Source organism: Idiotropiscis lumnitzeri, chromosome 8 (assembly GCF_059441095.1).
Source record: "Idiotropiscis lumnitzeri isolate Australia: NSW breed Sydney's pygmy pipehorse chromosome 8, RoL_Ilum_1.0, whole genome shotgun sequence".
In the NCBI taxonomy this organism is placed as follows: domain Eukaryota; kingdom Metazoa; phylum Chordata; class Actinopteri; order Syngnathiformes; family Syngnathidae; genus Idiotropiscis; species Idiotropiscis lumnitzeri.
In genome coordinates, this window is record NC_142398.1 from 12,210,051 (window position 1) to 12,231,685 (window position 21,635).

General features: G+C 41.2%; 1 protein-coding gene across 2 annotated transcripts in view; it reads right to left on the bottom strand.

The window, feature by feature from the left end:
• Window positions 1-1,942: 1,942 nt before the first annotated feature.
• LOC148332203 (alpha-1,6-mannosylglycoprotein 6-beta-N-acetylglucosaminyltransferase B-like) overlaps window positions 1,943-21,635 on the bottom strand; it is an 82,511-nt gene continuing 62,818 nt past the window's right edge. For both annotated transcript variants that reach the window (XM_088303567.1, XM_088303566.1), the window contains 8 exons: window positions 15,114-15,247; window positions 13,486-13,616; window positions 11,858-12,019; window positions 11,585-11,731; window positions 10,408-10,524; window positions 6,242-6,316; window positions 4,815-5,110; window positions 1,943-2,772 (listed from right to left, as the gene is read on the bottom strand). In XM_088303567.1, the coding sequence (XP_088159693.1) occupies window positions 2,574-2,772; window positions 4,815-5,110; window positions 6,242-6,316; window positions 10,408-10,524; window positions 11,585-11,731; window positions 11,858-12,019; window positions 13,486-13,616; window positions 15,114-15,247 (1,261 nt within the window). In that variant the 3' untranslated portion in view covers window positions 1,943-2,573. The remainder of the gene's footprint in view (window positions 2,773-4,814; window positions 5,111-6,241; window positions 6,317-10,407; window positions 10,525-11,584; window positions 11,732-11,857; window positions 12,020-13,485; window positions 13,617-15,113; window positions 15,248-21,635) is intronic.

A 21,635-nucleotide genomic window follows, 5' to 3' on the forward strand; every position in this document is an offset into this window, starting at 1 on the left:
CCTTGTGAGCAAAATTTAAGGACAAACAGGCACTATTATATTCCGTCCTTTGATCTGCGTAACTTTTAGCGTCTGTAAAATCAATAGTTCCCTTGTTTAAAAACAACACAACAAGCCCTGAAAGTCTGCATAAAAAATGAATGAATTTATCGAGTTACCTTGGCCATCATGTGTTGGCTATAAAGCAACATGAAGAGGTGCGTCCTCAGCAGATGTGTCAAGGTAAGAAGGAACAAGTTATTTTTACCTCAAGTAGAACTATAGTTTTCTGGTGTAGTTATTTTTTTAGCCGACTTTGATCTTCTTCACCAACCCGATAAATCGTGCCAGGAGGGATGGGCGATATCGTCATTGATATTATCGTCAATGTTTGCTTTCACGATTGCAATCTTACATTATCGAGTATTCATACTGCCGCAAAAAGGAAAGACAAATGACAAATGAACAAGCCAATTAGGCTCCAGCACCAAAAAAAGTTGTCAGCGCATGCTGGGGGGGGGTGTCACATAACATCTTTGCAATTTGCTGATTGGCATAATCTCCGCATAAAACAAACGAGCATTTTTACATACAACTCTTCCATAGATGAACATTTTTAAGGACATACAAGTCAAGAGGAAATGAAAAGTAAGGCCTACCTGGTTATTTGTCAGCCTCACGTATCAAAGTCACCTTGATGGAGACAGACGCTTTATGTCCTCAAATTAATACCTGATGGTTGCGATAAAAGCATTTCTTCTCCCTGTCGCTCTCTCTCTTGTCACATAAACTCAGTTAACATTTTGCTCAGCAATATTCAACGTATTAGATGCCGCGACGTGCATGAGTGCTTTAATCCATTACAGCAACTCTGCAATCACATCCATAGTCATGTCGCAATTCAATTGCACTTTTATTCGATTGAATATGTTCTTAGCTCGATATTGCCATTTCAGTGTTTGTTTGTAATGGCTTCAAAACATTTAACTTCACAAGTGTAGAAGCAACTCTTGAGATAATCAATGTGAGTTTATTACACATTTTGCAGAAAATAATTGATTACTCACTTCAGTTTGAAGCTGCTAATTGCTCATACCTGTGTTTGAACTCATCAAGTGCAGTAAAAAATGTCTTTAAATCATTTGTGTCAAACTCTCAATGGCTCTGTCATGAGGAAAGCTTGGCACAATTTTGCCCGAGTTCAAAACGACTTGAAATGTAATCGCATTCTGCTCCTTTACTGAAGTAATTCCGCATTGGCTTTGCGACTTACCGTCCACAAATTTAGCCATTTGTGTTTTCTGTGGTTTTTGCATATTTGCTGGAAAACTCACCCACTTGTGTTTGTGCTTTGTGAAACGCCAGAAGATACCAAGCGAGACGCCATCAAAGTTCTGACTAAATAGGAAATTGAGATGGTAATTGGTTTCGTGTTGAAGTGACAGCGCAACGAGGAAACAAGCTTTACATGTTGGGGAAGAGCCAAGTTTAGTCTGGGTTGTCAGGGAGAGTCTTCTTCACATTTGCATGTCCAAGTGCACTTCCTGAGTAGTTAGAAAAAAATCAAATCAAATCGGTATGCCTGTTAGTTTTAATATGATGAAAGATGTGTTTGAAATTATTTGAAACTGTTTTGGGTCAAAGTTTGTAGTCTAATTACAGTTTAAACAATTAACGTAAGCAAGGCAGGCTTCGATCCCTATCCCGAATGCGAACCAAACCTTTGAACTCAAAACTGAGTTATGTACCAAATGGTCACCAAAGAGATTAAAAGCAGCTTTGTAACTCCGAAGCCCATGACAAATGCAAGTTGAAGACCCCCGCTATAGAATTGAGACAAAGCGCATTTGACTTAGGATGCTGGCCTGTTCAAATGAAAAAAAAAAGCATTCATTGTTGAAAGATGAGAGGGATCGTCGACACGAGCACAACGAAAGAAGACAGCGCGAGGCTTTGATCCACGATGATCTTTTTATTTGACGACCTCTTCTCCATCAGGCAGCGCCCGAGGAGTCTGAAAAATCCACTTGAGCGTATTCATTGAAAAATAATTTTGTCGCCTTTATCTGCGTCGTCTCTGCTGCTTTTCCAGCCTTTTGTGACCACAGATGATTACATTGAGCGATGTTGCTTCCGACTCGGGGGCCCGGTCTGATAAATGACTCTGCCAATCGACAACGGAAGGGGGGTAGGGGGCACGGGAGGGCGCAAAGCCCGGGCAATAACCCCCGCTTGTCCATCTGCCTTTTGTGCGTGTGCTGAGAGGAGATTGGGATATTGAACTGTCCTCGCCTTCTCATTTGAGTCCACGCGTGCCAAGGAATGACACCGCACTTCTGCCTTCAAAGTGACGACTAAACGTTTCCAAAATAAACGGATGTGTTCTTCAAGTGCCCTCCAGGGGGAAGGTTACACTCTCGTCGGCTCTGCCAACGAACTCAGCCACCCGCTGACATCATATCGTACCCGGACGCCCGTTGGAGCGCTTTAAATCCATGCATAGGGCTTCTTTTCCTTCACTCACGATTCCACAGCGGCGGCCGCCTCCCTGCACTCGCAGGTAAGCGCTCATCACCTGCCTCAACGACAATTCTTCAGAGGCAGTCCCTGCACAGCGCCACCTGGCCGCGTCGGAAGTCCCTGCAGGGGCACAGGCGTCTGTATTTGGGCGAGTGGCCGGCGCAGCTGAAGAGCAGCGGCTCCCGCTGAAGTCCGCACTCGCGTCGCAACACAGAGAAGGCCGGGAGGACGTGGTTCATCTCGGAGTCCAGCACGTCGCACTGTACGTCCAACCTTCAAAAGCAGACAAACAAGACGGTGATGATGAAAAACGGTTTCAGGGATATCATTGAAGCAAGGCAAGGCAGTTTTATGTATATATATGTATATTAGGGCAGCTAAACATTGTCTTAATTTTCAAAGGACAAATAGTTCTGATTTTCCACATGAACATGTCAACAATTTGAACAACTGTCTGTGCAGTGATGAGACAGCTGATTTTAATCAACTTTAATGCTGATGTTCTCTATCTATCCATTTACCTTTTCTTAAGAGACGCTGAGGTGACCTGAATTTGGGGATGATCTCTAATTCAAAGATCAATGAGAAATAGTCAAAAGATAACATGTCAACATCCTTCGTGATGACCAGATGTAGTTTGTGGCCTTGAGTGTGTGTGGGGCCGTTTACATTTTGTTGCAGGCTAAACGTGTACAATACAGCAGAAAGTTCTTCACCTGTTCATCTTAACTTGAATGTTAAAGTCTACTGCTACGACTAAAAAGTTGTCTGTACAGAAAACTGACTGCTCTATAAATGTCCTATTGTGTCCTGGAGATCTATTAATTAAGAGTTATTCAAAAGAGCCGAAAATCACCCAATAAAATTTATTTTCAATGAATTTTTTTTTTTTTTTTAAATAGCAGCTATAGCAACAGTAGTGTGCTGGTGGTCATTCACATTTGCACTGGGACGCAAATAATTTTTGGACCTCTCGTATATTAGTTACAGTACAACTGTTCAATATAATGTTAATTATCTCGGTGGTCATCTCTGATTTTACAATCAGGGCTGCTGCTGCTGTTTATATCTGGTATGGGCAGTGTTATTGTGAGGTGTTAAAACATTATTTGATCATGAGCTACGATTATTATAAATAGAAAAGGAGGCACATGGTAGAACTAAATGGAGATGTATTTGCTGTCAAGCACAGGATTATTAAACATGTTCTAACCCTTTCACGAGGGAGTCATTTTTGAAGGGTGTCACGAAACAAAAGATGTATTCCACACGGAAAGAAAGAGACTGTAGAAGGGTGTGAAAATTCACTGACGGAGACGAAAGATTAAGTGGAGAAGCAACAAGGACGATGGAGGAGCTGTTTTGCAGGTGTGAGATGAAAGATCATTTGCGTCATACGGCAGACGTGCACACGCAAAGCAGACACAAGGATGACAGAACTGGAAAAGAACAACCTCTCTATAAAGCCAGGCAGGAACACAAAAGATGCCAACGACACATGCGCAAGAAATTGTTGAAGGAGGATGTATAAAAAAAAAAGAAAAAAAAAAAAGAAACCCGACTGACTAGAGGAGAATGTGTGGAGAACAATGCACACTTCACACGTATACACATTACTTGTCAGGGCTCCGGGAAGCAAACTGAACCAAAGGTCCCGTTTTGGAGAACACTTAAAAACGTAGCTTGCGCTCATATGTCTACATGTAGCAGCACTGTGGATTTTGTCAGTGACAGAATAATTGCTGGGATGTTGCTCCATGCGGTACGTGCATGCCGGTTCCCAGTTTGATAGTGAACTTTTGTACCAAAATGATTTTTTTTTTAACATTTGTTTTCAACTCATTTAAATCATTCATCATTTAATAAAGAACAGCGTTAATGTTTCAACTGTGCATAATTTTTAAAAAAAGTTTTTAATATTACTTTAGGAATTAAAACTCTGCCATATGTTTTATGAACACTTAGGCCCACTATAAAAGTGAGTGTTAGTAGTAGAAGGTTATGCTTGATTTATTGGTAAATTCCCAACGAAGCGGTTTGAAATTCACCATTACAGCTTAAAATGGTAAAATGTAGATGAGTCCTCATTAAGCACTTCATGATGTTGAATAACGGCTTCTCCACTAGTCTAATGCGTTTATAAAAATCTGCATCTGGTGTGTCACAAATGTTCCATGACACGTGTCACAACATTTTGGACACACCTTGAACAATGCGTGTGTATGGCCCACAATTATTATTATTTTTTTGTGCAGATTTCAAAAGATCTAATATTGCCCAATTAATCAGCCAGGCCCGAATAAATGCAGCCATACCTGCGCAGAGCCTCCTTGTTGTTGATGAAGCGAAAGTGAGCGGCCTCGCAGATGAAGCCGTGGCTCCGGCACGCCTCTACGCACGACTCCCCCTCTTGCGATACGAGCAGCCGCAGGGAGCTGAGAGGGGGCCAGGCGCTGGGAGGCGCGGCCACGTCGGGCGCCCAGCCCAGGGCTGTGGAGTTGGGCAGGGGCACAAAGAGGGGCCTTCCGAGAAGGCCGCCACCGCCTCCGCCAGCGGAGCCTTGCCTGGACACGTTGGCGGGGACGAACAGTTGCTCCGAGGCACAGAAGTCCTGAGGGGGGAACGCACCAACATCATTTGGCAAATAATTTTTCAGCTTTTCATAGTTTTGTTTGGGTTGTGGTGTCTAAGATTGATGCTCGTATTTCAGTACAGGTGGTCTTTGGTTTACGATGGAGTTCCATTTCTACAGTGGAGATGTACAGAGATTCTACGCTGGCCCAGTAGTCTAAACATGGTATTCTGATAAATATTGCATTTGCGCAATTTAGGTGAAGCATTAAAATCCATCACGGCTCACCAAACAAACAGGTGAGCCGTGATTGGTCGATACCTGAGCCCAGAGCAACTGCGATGTCACTTTCAGTGGACAGAAGTGACAAAATGGCCGCCCTCTGAGATGGTTAAAAAAGGGGTGAGGTTTGTTGCTGAAACTCATATTCATCAGAATGTCGTGTTTAGACTAGTGAAGAATTTTTTGAGGGGTTCACTTCCCCTTGGAATCCCCCTCGAGTTTTGTGTGAAAATGTAATCTTGCAGTGTGGCAGCACTAATTTGATGTAGCTGTAAATGATAGATTATTATATTTTGAAGCTCAAAAATCAAATTCTAGCATTTAAAAAAAAGGACATTGATTTGCACATTTTCAGTGATAGGCTGGCTTCGTTGGCCAGCCAGTGAACTAGAGGATCTAAAATGTTTACTAAACAGTCTGTAGTCACGACTGTCACCTGAGCTGTAAATAATGAAAACGACACTCAAAATACAAAATCCCCTGTTTGCCGTCCGTATTTAAAAATACATCAGCTTGGCGCATCTGTGCTCGCATAACTGGTCCCCATTTGATCAATGTCATTAGTGCTTTGGACCCGAACGGAGGGGTTAGATTTGTGAGAGTGTTGAGAGAAACTGACATGTGGCTCGAAGATATTGAGGAGATGTGGTGAAGTGCTATTTAATATACTCTAGAGCAGTGGATCGCAAATTGTGGGGCCCAGATCAACAGGGGTCAGCAAGCCATAGACGTTGGTGGTACACAATATCATTTGTAGCTAATTATAAGATGTCATTTTAAAAATCAAAAACCTACATACCTTAACTGTAACCCGAATATATATATTTTTTTTTAAAATGAATTTTCATGGTGTAAATGAATGAAGGGGACTTGCTCATAGCATCTCACCTGCTGCTGTATGTAGGCGTGTACACGCTCCAACATGCCCTCACACGTGTACTCGTAAGGCAGGTACGGTTGAACCTGGCACACACAAACAGCAATCATAATTATGTTGCATATTTAATACGGTCATTTCACTGAGGGTGCATTCGTCTGGATGCATAATTTCCGCACGTGCCTGATAGACTCCATTATAAGCGGCGTGGATGATGGCGAAATGGCGATGTATTTGCATGCCGGCACAACAGAGTGCCTGCTGTGAAGCGCCTGCTTAAAATTCTTTATTTGCCTAATTAGCTCCAAAAGAACTGCCGGAGTGATCTATAACTGTAGAAATAAGAGCATAAAGCAAGCAGATTGGAGGCGAAAGGTGCCGTGGAATCAGGCCACACTGCACGATGATGCACTTTAAGGAAGAGAAGTCAAGACTGCTGGAGAGCAACCTTCATAAATCTTTTTTTTTTTTTTTTTTTTTTTTTAAATCACAAGAACCATCAAGAGTGGTTTGATGAGAAGACAGACAGAAAGAAAGATATATTGGAACATGATGACTCGTCAGACAGCATAAGATTGCTTTGTCCTGCATGACTGAACAGAATGTGTGCGTCGTGAATGTGTGATTTGTAGATAATGGCCAAAATGGGTGGGTAGGGCTCAGTGGGCTGATATGACTGATACAAGGAATTTCATCATCTCAATACGATTCACAATCCTGTTCTAGTTGTCTGTATTGGCCTGTGTGTGTGTGTGTGTGTGTGCGCGTGTGCACGCATGGGTAAGTGCCAGAAGAGCATGGTGTATTTTTTTTTGCATGAAGGGCTCCATCAGCTAACCCTCAGAGATCTAATGACAGCTGAACCAAAAAAAAAAAAAGAGACAATCACAAAAATAGCAATGCTTTCATAAGTGGAAACGTAAGGTGTCACTCTTTTTCTAGTCGAGTCAAAACAGTTGCACCAAAGGAAGCATGTAAACAGTCTCCGGGATGAATCAAGTTGTAAGGACCGAGCACAACATTCTTTCATTGATGCGAGTCCAGAAATGTACACAAGGAGGAGCAGCCCTAAAACGTGGGCTATGAAATCTTTTGAATTTAGAGCACTTTTCTTCCTACGTACTCTGTCTTAGTCAAGTTGCCCAGGAAAGTTCAACTCAACTCAACTGTATTTCTAAATCACTTTAAGACAATGGACATGGACAAAATGAAGTTATAAAACAACAAACAATAGAACAAGACAATAATGAAGACAGTAAAAAGTACAAAAAAAACAGTAAAACCCAAAACCAAGTCTCAAGCTGAGTCTCAAGCCAAAGAATAAAAATGAGTTTCAAGACAAGTTTTAAAGACGGGACGTTCCAAAAAGTAGGACCGTAGCTTGATCCCTTCTGAGCCTTGGCTTAGTCATCAGAACCCCTAATTGTGTCTGGTCGACAGAACTGAAGCACTGGGCATGTGCGTCAGGGTGGAGGAGCTCAGGGAGGTAAGGTGGGATAAGACTATTTAAAGATTAGAAAACAGATAATGGAATCTTAAAAAGAACTCTAAAATGTAAAGGGAGCCAGCGAAGCGGGTAGAAGTTATGTGCTCCCTCTTACGAGCTCCAAGCGAGAGGCGCGCTGCAGCGTTTTGGACCAACTGGAGGTGCTTAATGGAGGATTGGCTGAATGAGATACTTTACCTTAGCCAACTGCCTAAGTTGAAAAAAAGCTGGGTTGAACAACAGCACCAATTTGCCGGTTCAATTTAAAATCATTGTGCAGTTTAAGAACCAAGTTTGAGACTGTTGGCTTTAGATAATAACCATTGAAGTTTGGAAGTCATTACAATATACGCCAAACATCCGAATAGTATTGTTAAAGAGAATAAAAAAAAATACACAAGTATCCAATGTACTTAAATTGCCACATTACGTTTGTTCTTTTCTTTCTACTGCAGTCTCATGCAACTATACATTGACATGAAGGCTATTTCTCCAGCCAGACCAATCACGTGCTTGACTGCTGCTTCAAGCTAATTAATTACAATAATCTAGAGCAAGCTCCTCAATGGATTGCCGGTCACCATGGCCGCACAGAGATATTGAGTTGATCAAAGAGGCACTGAGAGGCGGCGATAACAGCGTTTTAGCCGAGATATTTATGGATGGATTGCTTTATGTCGGTGCTAGCAGACTTTTTCCTGCCTATTATATTTATGATGCGGCGAGAAGCGATTCTGCTTCAAGTATTTTTCCAGATGGCATTAAAAAAAACCCAAAAAAAAACAAGCCTTTGGATTTTTAGTTTATTAGATAGAAAAAATATTACTACTCCAGACACCAGCTCCGAGAAGAGTACACACACTTCTGCTCATGACTAAATTCTACATTGATTGTAAAAGAGTAATGGTGACTTGTATATTAAATCGTTTGTTTTTATTCCAAAAGATCAGGGGTGGGCAAACTTTTTGATTGGCGGGGTACAATGGATTCTAAAATTTGACATAGGGGTCGGACCAGGAGCAGATGGATGGAGTGTTTAGGTAACCTCACCTCATCTAAGAAAAAAAAATACATTTAATTTTAAATGAAAGTGAACAAAAGCATTACAACAATATATATGTCAATGAAAAACCACAGTATTTTGAAAATAAAACATTAACGAGGTTTAGTCATTTAATTGTTTTCAAGTGCTGCGGGCCGGATTAAAACGTTTACCGGGCCGCATGTGGCCCCCGGGCCGTAGTTTGCCCACACCTGCAATATAGTGCGTATGTAACGCAAAAAAATATTTTATACAATATAAAAAAAGCATGCTCTCCTTCAAATTGTGAGTAGAACTGGACCAGTCAGCACATCCAGATTGGCGGACTGGCGTAAGGCATTTTCACATTTCAAGTGTGCTTTCTCTTTTCCATGAATTTCAATGACATTCACAAGTGTCAGGAAAGATCCATGCTTCCAGAATTGGAAGCCAGCCTCAGTGGTCAAAGTATCACACCTCGTTGGTGTCTCCACATTCATTCCCAGTTTACGCACATGGGTGAGTTAGAAGCCTGAACTGCAGAAACTGCGTCGAAGAAAAGTGCGCAAGTCCAGGCATGTAAAACGTGATGTGCAAGAGAACGGGAGAACTTGGCATTTCATGACCAAACACCTAACTCTATTTACTCATGTATTTTCTCTAATGAAATGCCATTAATACTTTGCAGTCCCACTAAAACAAAATTTATTTTTGTTGAATTTTTTTTCGTAGCTCGTATAATAGCTTTCTGGTTAGCTTTTTCTAACCATGAGGAATAGTGACTATCGCCGCCGAAGGTATGAAAAGGTGTTACATTTCACGCATTCGCATAAGGTAATTAATGGTCAGCGTCGCTGACTGTCGTTGCGGTGTATTTTCGTGATTTTTTTCCAGCATGACCTTGGCGTCGGTCACAGTTGGCCAATGTCGGATTGGTCTACCTAGGTCTAAAGATAGTTAAGATAAGACTGCATGGGGGACTAACTAATATTTTGATGATTAGTCTTCTCGTCGATTGTCAGAGGTCTATTTTTAAAACAACGTAAACAATTCTCGGCCAAATGATCTCAAAATTTAACAAATTGTATAAAAAAAACTATGTTAATAGGAGACTTAAAGGCGTGCATGTTTTTCTGCAATTTCCCAATATTTCTGTGACATCAAAATGCCCCATCGATCCAGAATTGTAGCACAAGAAGGTTTTTACAAAATATTCATAAAAAAAAAAGAAAGAAATAATCGGTAGCCATATTGCAGACACATGTTTCAAAGAGATGAGTTAACTCGGAGGCTTTGTCCACAAGGTGACCTGGGATAGAGCATGAGCCTTGGGACTGAGTTGCTTGGGGCAAAAAAAAAATAAAAAATAAAAAAATTCCCATAAGGAAAAAAAAAAAAAAAAAATTCCCACAAGGAAAAAAACCTACCAAAAAATTATACTGAAAAAAAGCTCATGAGTCGTGTGACAGACTGAGCATATTGTACATATTTGTGAACTGTTTGAAATCTATTTTCAAACCTATATCAGTCTGAATATGTTTGAATTTTCAATAAATTTTCGTTTGCCGCAGTCCTACTTTAGATGAGCTAATAATAAATGACGTGTTTTTAGATTCCCTCCATGCTGGCGAACAGGTGCAGAAGTGCAGGTTTTTGCTGGATGACACTACCTTGGTCCTCATAATTTCTCTGATGGCAGCGTCAAACTCCACAGAGTTGTTGTAATCCACCGTCATGACATGAGGGCTGCCGATGTACTGCTCCGCGTACGGATGCTGCGACGATACCTGCACAACAACAACGGCAACGGCAACTCTTCATATTGGATATTTTGGGTGAAAATAAAATATCACACTATCCACGGTCATCTTGTTCTCGCGCCAACAGATTGATTTGCCTGGCTTAGTGGGCTGGCCTGTTTGAGACCAAGAATAAAGTGAGATAGTACAGAAAATAGTATATAAAATTCAAGCAGTATAAAATTCCCTCCATGATATAAAACAAACAAGACCAAATCCCGTTTCATGAAATGGTGGCGTCTCCTCAAATCGTCCCTCATGACTTATCAGCGGTACCATCCACTTAAAAAAAAATAAACGCTACGCCGCAAAGCAAACCCCTTGAGACCTTGACATCGTCATATCTGTCAAGCTGAAGTTTACAACGCAGAGTGCTGCAAGATGTACACGTCGACCGAGCCTGAAGCCGCCTTATGCCTAGTGCATACCAGCTATGACCGTAACCTCATCTTTTCACAGTTTGCTATTCACATTTGTTCGTGGAACAAATTTTCAGTTATTCATTGAAAAATTCAACTGGTATCGTTTTGTTGCGCTTTCTGAAATGCTTCAAGCTGTCACAAATTGTGACAAAGCCCAGGATAGTAGGGAAGTTGTAATTGGTGTTCAAGAAGCAAGTCTGAATAGATATTTCTTGATTTTTGGACCTTGAGGAGTGGCTAAGTTTAGCCTGAGTCATTCGCAGATGGCTTGTGTAATCTTAGTGGTTATTAGAAAGTTGACGGTAATATAAATGTCGACTGCAGGTGATTTTTTTTTTTTTTTGGAAAATCTCTTCATCGGACAGCCAAAGATAAATTTGTAAAAATTTGTTTCAACTGAGATTATTTTTATTTCCTCTATAGGGTCAGTGAACATTTCAATTGTGACAGAAAAATAACAATGCACCACTTTTCCAGTCATAGGGCTGTAAATGTGAATGGTTGTTTTGTCCGTTTGCTCCAGGGTAAACTGCATCTCTTGCCTAAAGTCAGCACGGATGGGCTTCGGCTCACCTTCTGACCCTAATTAGGATGAGCGCCAAAGAAAATTGATTGTTGGAGCTTACTTCTCTTGATGTGGGCTTTCCTTTGAAGAACTCGTGATTGAGCGAACTGTGAGGCGGTTTAAACTTTGGCTGCAGGAAGATGCAGCCGTTGGCTATTGCTTCCAGGGGGGCGGGGCCTTCGTACGGAAAACCAAAGCCGATGAAAAGCTGCAAACAGATGAATAGGTACGTAAATATTTTATCCTTGTAATTACGTCATTTTGACTTACTCTGTTTCGGCAAAACCCAACCAATACAAAAAAATATATATATATTTCCCCGAGTGTTCTTTACCTTGGCTTTGCGCAGCAGCTGCTGCAGCTCGTGCTGGGGCAGCAGGCCGTGATTCTTGACAAAGGCCGGAACCTCTGGAGGTCTTTGGGTCTCGTAGTACACCGTGCCGTGAACCTCCATGTATTTGTGGAGAATCTGCAGGAAGCCTTCTTTGCCCTGAAGGGAAGCATGAGGCAGACAAAAGGATGAAGCGGCTTGTGTTGCACACTGGAAGCTTAGTTAAAGGAGCTTGATATTGTTTTCATTGGTCAACAATTTTATTGAGTCATCTAAGTACTCCCGATGTGAGAAAAACAACTTAGAGAACATCACAAATGTTTGTCTTTAATCATGTATTCATCTTTAATAATGAGCAAGAAAGCTGAAAAGACTTTTGAATTGACGCTGTTTTGGTTAACAACAGAGGTCAAATGGGATCAGCATTTAAGTTTGTCCGTGCAGTGTTTCAAAGTACAAGAGACAATTTGCAATTCAAAGCTAATAATGATGATAAACAACACGACACTGGCAAAAAAACAACAGCAAAAAAAAAACAAAAAAAAAAAACCGCCATTGAACTATTCCAGTGGTACTCACTGTATCCCTCCACCTGCACTCTGACCCCCTCACCCCGACAATCCTCCAGCCGTAACTGGAGGCAGAAGCGATCGATCAGCTTCTCCGTGGGGATTTTCCCCAGCCAGAGAGAGATTACTTCGTCTACTAACAGTGAGAGACAATACGAATTATTGGAAGGTGGAACAGAGGTGGATCAAATTCTCCTTTGCTGTGCATTAACATAGTTTGCAAGGCAATTTAGCTGGATATGTTACAGGATTTAACTACTCCGTTATAGCCGGATTATTTTCCAAAAGCTGTCATTGCTCACTAAAAAATGTACGGCACAACAATAAAAAGAAGTCAAATTCTATTTATCTGTCTGTCTGTCCACCCATCCAGCCATCTGCATCAATAGCACATATGGATTTATTCTTTTCAGCTCCTTGGACATTTTTTGAGATGATTGGTAAGATTAAGTGTTGGTTTTAAGGATTTTCAAGGCCATCAATTCGTATGAAAAAAAAAAATAAAAATAAAAATCAGGATCGGTTGAGACCAAGTATGGAACATTTATACACACATTCATAACACTCATGAATACTTGTAAAACCTCAAGGACAGTTTTCAACAGCTTCAGTATGTGTGTGATTAGAAAGTGCTGGCTTCAATCGCTCTCATTTTATTTGGAGTAAAGTTAGATCTTTAAAATAGAAGTGAAAAACATTTTAAAAAATCTGTATGCAAATTAAAAATTACATGTATTATAACCCTGATTTACATACATGCAACAGCTGTGAGATGTCAAGTCAAGAAATATAATCCAAAAACTGGCTTACCTGAAGCTTTTGTCCATGCAGAAAGATGCAACGTGAGAAAGAGACAAAAACATTGAAAGAGCATGTCAATATGCATTGCGAGACACCACATATCTCAATACATTTGGGGATGATTCGTAGACTACTTTAGACTAAAACAGAAACATAGCACCAGGGATTTCTCCCAGGGCCTATATTCGGTTACGTTTTGCTGCCAACTGGAAGCTTTAATGTGGCATCAAGCCCCGTTTGTCATTTGTTGTTGTTTTGTACCTTCCACATGCTGGCCTCCTTCCCATACACCACTGCCATGCTGTTGACTTTGCTCTGCTGGATGCTCCTCTTCTCGGTGTCGTTCAACTCCTCCGACACGAAGCCCATGAAGGAGTTGTCTGGCGTGTGAGCTAAATACGGGCACAGTTGTGGCACGGTGAGACAAAAAAGAGGAATACAAAGACAGTCGTGCTGCGAGTGAGATACAAAGAGCATCCGGGTTTGTTTCATTCCGCTGCTAATTCGGCCCTACAGCTGCATGCCTAAGTATTATAAATAGTAAATTGTCCATGAGCCAGCTGCTGTTGGCGAAGATACATGCTACACAAGTGTGTGGGTTTAGTCTCAGTAGACACGTAGTCAAAGTGAAACATGGGCACCAACAGAAAGACAATAATGGCGCCGCTACAGCCGACTGGTTTACAAGTGAATGTGAGAAGAGCTCCAATAATGTAGCCAGTAATTCAGGGAGTCACACGAAGGAGGCAGAGAACAATAAGTGCTTTGAAAAAAAAAAAAGAAAAACAACAGCCCCATCACTCGAACGTTTTTGTAGCTGGTCGACGCAGCTCGTTAACTGTGATGCTGCTGAAAATAGGCACTGTAATGCCGTGAAATAAAACAAACGCGCAAATCTTAGTCACCTGTCAAATGAATGAGTCAATGGCCACTGTTTGAAAACGTTATAGCTCAGGGAACACTTTCATTGCTATGCGCCAACATTCATCAACGAGCAAACAAAATAAGTACAATCTGCAATTGAAATATTGAAAGAAAAATGTGGACTTTAAAAACAACAACTTTCTGGACAAAGAGCATTTTGGCTGACAAGTTAAAAGGACAGCAGTGGGGCAAGACATCATCAGCATGGAAAATGCAGAATTTTTTCTGGAGTCTAAAGTAACAACTCCAGCTTGATCCGATGACATTTTAGAGAATGAGCTCAATGGAATTAATACATGTTGAATTCATAAATCTGGAAACTTTAGCCCATGCACAGAATTTATTTTTTCCCCCATTCAATTTTACTTCAAATTTTTATTTATTTTTTAATTAATATATATAATATAAAGATCCTTAGCATAACAATTAACCATAATTTCAATTCTATATTCACCTGTGGCTAAAAAGCGAAGCATGGGGAGTCTCTGACTTTCTCCCTTTGTTTTATGAAGAAATAAGTTTCTTCCTGTACAATTGTGCAATACTATTTGTAGTTCAATAAAAAGTCTCAACATGTTGTTTCCTGATAACAACATCAGATGTCATCGTGTTTTGATTTTAGGTTATGTGTGCGAGGCTCAATCGAGGTGTGTGATGCGAGTCCCCAACTGTAATTTGTTGGTGATTGCCCAGTTAAATTGCATTCTGCCGTGTCGCTCGATGTGCGGCGAGCCTAACACCAAGGTGATTAGTGTTGGAGGCACAGATTCCCAAACAATCCGAATTGTCATTCTTAAGTGTGAGCTTAATCAATGTAAAAAGTAAACCCAATAAAGGGCGAGACTTATTTACAATGTCAGGGGCAATCGGCTTTAGATGTTTCACCCCAAGAGGATACAGAGTGTGAGTTCGATGCTTTTCTATTAGAAAAAACAGCTCGACAAAAAGCACACTGAGCTTCTTACGGAACATGGTCATGAACTGCCTGGCGTTCAGGTTCCAGTAGCCCCAGTTGGTCCGGTAGCCGTGCAGAGTGGCGTACTCCTCGTGGTTGTAAGCCGGCTCTGTTCCAAATGTGTCAATCACTCGGATATGACATCTGTAACGACACAATGTTTTCAAAAAAAGTCACCTGGATGGGTTTTAAAAATAACAGCAGCACTTCTGACATCTACGGCTTTGAATAAAGAGATGAGGGAAAAAATGGCAAACTGGTACAATTAGAGTCTACAAGAAAAACATGATCCCTCATGACAATGACAAGTGTTAAAAAACAGCAAAGAAATAAAAGCTGTTAAATATAAAAAGTGTGATCGGGCATTGCTGCATTGCCACTCAAACGCACACTATGCCCGTTTGTGTGCCAGCGAAACACTCGCCACTCTCGACCTCACCAGTCCGTAAACTCAACAAAGATTAACGAGGGCTAAAAGTGCCTTTCTCTTCCTCACCTTCGCAACTTCCTCCTGGCTAGCAGCTTTATTGCAATATCCATCCATTCTCCGTACTGCTTCCATATTTTTTGCTTTTCAATTTTTCTCTGCCTCAATACTGACTGACTTGAGCGATGGGGGAGTGAGTAAAGCTTAAACTCCTGAAAAAAGCAAACAGAGGAAACAGACAAACCTTTGGTCTTCCATTTGTTCCGTGACCATATTTGGAAATCTACGCACTCACATCTCAAGTCATCTTTCCCCACTGCCCTAAGAATGTTGATGACGGAACACTCGAAATTGTCCCGAGTCGCGTTTGTGAGGGCGGATGGTTGTGTGTCTTTGTGTGCCCTGCGATTGGCCGGCAACCAGTTCAGGGTGTACCTCGCCCACTGACTGAAGTGTCGTAGCGATATGCTGAGTCCTGTGGCAGGACACCGGCAAAGCAGGAAGATTAAACGCCTACAATGTCTTGAAGAGGTATCAAAGATGACCATATCCGATGTTTGGGCTACGTTCATGTAAAAATTTTCCTGGATTTGGTCACGTGATGTTCACAAGGCGAGGCTGAGGGCAGTGATGATGTCATTTTCAGTTGCTAGCAGAGAGTGGTATTGAAAAAAAGATGGATGGATTAATCTGCTCATTCCATTACTCCAATCTTAATGGGAGTACTGTGTTTGGACTAATGGGGTACTTGACACCTGTCTCGAGATGGACTTGTGCAGATGCACATACAGGGAACGACTATGATTCACGATTCTTCCCAGTAGATGCATCGGTACGTCAAGCACACACCAAGACAAATGCATGTTCTGCCACTGTTCCGTTTGATGGTCTATTGAAGCATCTCATACAGAGACATTGATTGGTATGATTGTCCCTGCTTCTGTGATGACATCTTTATAGGATTAAATAAAGCGAGTCTGGGGTTGAAAAAAAAAAATTGTAACTGGCAACTTACGGCGGCAAATAAGCGATGAAATGTACCATGTACAGCTGTTTGAGGTGCGGTATTGTGTGAACTCAATAGCAGATGCAGTGGAAACCAACATTGTTAACAGTCACCAGAATAGAAAACTAAAATAATTGTGGCACATATTTGTATTTAGATCACCCTAAAAAAGGATAGTTGTACGTTTAGGTCAAGTGAAAGCTCAGAGCAAATTAATAATGAAAAAGAATAAGTCAAATATCGTATCCGGTTTCCCCTCCCTAGTCGACCTATCGCATGTCACCCTTTTGTAAAATGATCACCATTTGCCATATATAAAAGGTCGCCGAGGGAGGGAGTGCGGAAAAAAAGGACGGCTTTGAATGGAATATCCAATCAGCGCTCAGAGTGAGCGGCTAATTCGAGAAGGATGCTCACCAAGGCTCATCTGATAACTACAGAGTAGTTGACACGCCTACATTTAAACTGTTTGTCAGCCTTTTGTTTGACCACAGGGGCAGTCTAGACAATAATTATGCAAATTTGTAGTTCTCTCAGCGCACAAGTTGGTTTTGAATTGCTTTAGAATGACTCAGGTGATTGTGCTGCGTATCATAGCTCGTGCATTGCCAGATTGGAATGGGACTCTTTTAATATTCCAACCTCCATCTGTGTCTCCAGTCTGGAGCGTCTACAAATTTACCAATTGGCTTTGGAGATGCATTAGTTTAGGGAGGCAGCACTACATTTTCTTTCACACACTCCCACCGAATATGGGCAGATGCCACAATGCCAAAGAAACAAAACAAAACAAAACAAAAGCAATGACGACCAACAGCTTTATGTCATGATATATGAGACCAAGGGTGATTATTTGAACCCGACTGAAAATGAATGGATAATAAATATCACATTTAATCTTAATTATTCTTTATTTTCTGTGATTGGCTGGCAACCAGTTCAGGGTGTACTCCACCTACTGCCCGAAGACAGCTGGGATAGGCTCCGGCACCTACGCGACCCTCATGAGGAAAAGCGGTACAGAAAATGGATGGATGGATTCACTATTGTATAACAGACAATCACATTGTTTATTTTTCAAAACTACCACATTCACAATGCTGTCGTCAATTGATCAGATTCGATTCAACTTTCTGCACATTAAAGAAACAAACAATCTTTAGTCATCCAGCCACTACACTGCAGATGTGTGCCACCTAGCAGCCTCACCATTGGGGCCATTGCGTCTCTTAGAGCGTAGACTACTATTTGAGTATGCTCCATTCATAATCCAACATATTGCAGCACTGTGTCATCCAGACACAACATAAGAACATTTAGAATGATGGAAAACATAAAACGAGAGTAATTAAATGGAGCTGAAAGGCTCCAAAGCGCCAGAACAATTGATTAATGAGGCTTCACTGCACCACAAGGCTTAACTGAACCGCTCCAGATATTGACGAGGAAAACTTTCGATGAAAGACGGAGACTTCTAACCATTCATTAGCAATCTCTTGGCCATGGATTTGAAGATTTTTGAGACTTCAATAAAAAATATTTTATACACTCATGCAAACAGAGAAGAAAAATACAGTGAGTGTGAGAAAGCAAAGCCATGCCCAGTTAGAGACAGATAGATGGACAAGAGAGGAAAAATCCATACTGAGATAGATCAGCAAGAAAGACAGCCACACGGAAAGAGACCAAGATGAGAGCGTGACGGACAGACAAGGACAGACAAAGGCAGGCGAGAGAAAGATCGAGAGCAACGGTGGAAGCACACACGGGGGAACAGACATGAAAAACAAAGACCGACAGACTCAGGCAGGGCCAAAGAAGCGGCAGACAGACGGACAAACAGGTTGTTCATGTGTCGCTTCACACAAATGGAGAAAGCAGTTTCCTGCTCGGGAAATAGTTCAAGTGGATGATTGATGCTGAATGATGGGTGCAGGTAACACAGACAAGTTTAAAAGATCTTCATGGCTCGTTGGCCGATTGGTCCAAATAATGATTGCAACAAACATTGCTATTGATATTGATGGATATTATGTGGGGTGACGGCAATACCTATGTTTCAGTTTTGCTCCTGTATCGACGATAGCGGTATTAGCAATCCGGCAGATTCTATACTTTATTGGATACTACCAACCACGACCCCCTATTGACAACGTTGTATTATTTAAAGCGCAAAATGTTCAACCAACCAAACCATATGATGAAAATAAAAGTCTCTTGGCTTGATTTCAACATATAACGTAAAACACCACAGATGAGCTAATGGAGATTAGCATTGATGTTACGGTAGTGGTGGCGGTCAAGGTTTTCACAGCCTTTTCCACTGGCCTAACAGAACAAAGAAATCCTGATCATATTTTTCATTTTTTTGTACACATTTATGTCATATGTTGTATTTTTAGGTGAGAGTTTTTATCCAATCAGAATTCAGCTAGCCTGTGTTGCTAGGTAAACTTCATAATACCAGCAGTACGTTGTTTCCCTCCGAGCCTTCAGATTCTTCCCTGTGGGCGTCTGTTCTGTGCGAGTAAAAAGTGTGGATTTGATTACAGTTATACTTTTCCATTTTCAAGACGGTCCGTTCAAGTGAAGGTCACTCAGTATTATGATTGATGTATGTGTCATAAATGATGGTATTATGAGGGGGATTTATTCAAGTCAGACTAAGTGGGACTTTACCGAAGGCCTATGTGTGACATGGATGGCCCGCCACTGTTACGAGAAACATAAACGTTCACAACTGCTTAACAACTGCTACGTTAACACACACGGCGTAGCAACAGACGATTCCACACCGGAATATAATACCTTTACTCGACAAGAACAATGACCATTACTGAGGTATACTAGGGAAGCGCATCTGATTTTTCTTCCTTCATTTAACTAGACCTCAGTGTCACATATAGTGGCAAAACCTTACAATACACCTAAGGCGCACAACTCTTAATAGCAACCCATAAAAAACAACTGCTTAAACATCTGCGGTGTGAAAGGTAAACCGCGATGGAGCAGGAGTTCACCGAACTACACAACTTGCCGCAATAGATCTCGGCTTGGAAAGAAAAGCACCCAAGTCGGGATTAGAGTCCACATGTGCTTATCCATTTTTATGTATTACAATGGAGTGCTGCACATTCTTCTCCTACGAACAAATTGTCACATGGTGTTTGAGAAAGCACAAATCAGGACTCCAAACACTAACATAGGACTGCTGTCCTCAGCAAGCAATTAGATTCAGACTGCTGCTGTGCGCTGACATATAGTCGGGGGAAATGTGCTATTTTCTAAGTGTGACTGACTGGATGTGTATAAGACACACACACGCACGCACACACACCAACATTGCGAGTAAAAGAGAAACAGCAAAACAAGGTTGTGTTCTGGGGAGAAAAAAAAAGCGCTTCCATTGTAATGCTCATAATTGGATTTTAAAAATACATGTCATGGCTTTCACGGCTCTGTGTTGTTTGCTATCAGACATGTCCCCGCAGAGAACTTTATTCCTTTTGTTTCATTTTTTTGGTGCTTTTTGCTCTCTTTCCTACATTGTCACATCCCCACCTTAACTCTGATTCACATATTTGTTTGTATATAGCTGTGTTCTTTTGGCATTTAGCCTGTAGTCACATAACGTGTGTCTCATGCCTCCACTTTGCACTAACCACAAAAGAACAAATGTCAACTGCTGCAATCGTAGTAAAAATATGATGAAGACTGTATTACTGAAAGGATTTTGCTCCCTTGGTCTCATGGCTGTTGTGTCCTACTTTCCAGGATGTTCCACCTCTGTGGGAATGCCAAAAGCTGTTAGGCACACTCTGAGATGCGCGACTATCGCACACAAGCACACCCCCACAGACACGCACACACACACTCACAAGCACTTACACGTTTTTATAATCTTAACAATATTGTTTTTGTCAGGCATGCTATGTCATGTCTTTCTGCAGCTTCTTTAAACTTCCCTTAGGTGACTCAAAGAACATCCGAACAACAGAACTACGGCTAAGAATAGATAATATGACGGAATGGTCTTCGCACCTCATTTACCAACGGCTGTTAATTTGCATGTTCCCTCGTACAGTGTTGGTGGGTGTGTTGAGTGTCATCTACTGAGATTGAGAGGTTTTCCAAAGCTCCCAAAACGTGGGCGATCAATTGAAAATTCACTTACACGAACACGCTACTAACATTATACACCGTTAGACGGCTAGATTATAGGAATATGAGAAAAAGGATGGATGGTGGATGGATGCACATTAAAAAAAAAGTTTCGAAACATTACAAACAAATGTTTTGTCCTAAAAAGTTAAATACACCACCAACTAATGAATTACCCTTATGTACTACTTTCCTATTTTGACAAAAATTTGGTGACGTCTTATAAAACTACAAGGCGGTGAGTTTTTAGCAAATAGCTGGGCTGAATTTCACACAAGGAAAACACATGGACACGGGACTCGCCATCTGAATGTTCTGAACTCCCTTTTCTATGCAAGCAGTGCAGTGACCACAATCATGTTGTCGGTGTCATGATGCTCCCACGCTGGAGGTCTCCGTGGATGCAGCTTAACATCCCAACGCTGATATCATGAAGTTGAATCAACAGCACTTCATCTTGGTGGTCGTCAATTAATACACTAATACGACCAGGAATTGATTTGACCTCATCTGCCTCAAAACATCATTTTCAAATTCTAAGCAATCAATCAATTAATATGTTCATCCAATTTCTCAGCAATATGCTCAAGTAGGGAAAATTATGGTTTTTTTTGTCCTTTCTCCATTAAACTGAGCGACATAAGATCAGAATAAAGTGGTGGAAGCACAAATTTGTGGTTTTGTAATGTAAAGTTTTAGAAAAACATATTCACCCTGTTTGGCGATATAGTATTGAGTCGAAGTAGAAAATGAGAAAAGGAACGTCATTATTGTTTATGAACACGTGCATCAAGCGGCGAAAAAATTGGCACCCATCACCGAGGCTGTTTTCTCAACAAGCTATGTATATTGTTCAGCAGGAATTTGCAAAGATCGCATTCAGCCTGCTTAATTTGCCGAATGAATATTTTTTTCACTTCTTTCATTAGATAATAAAA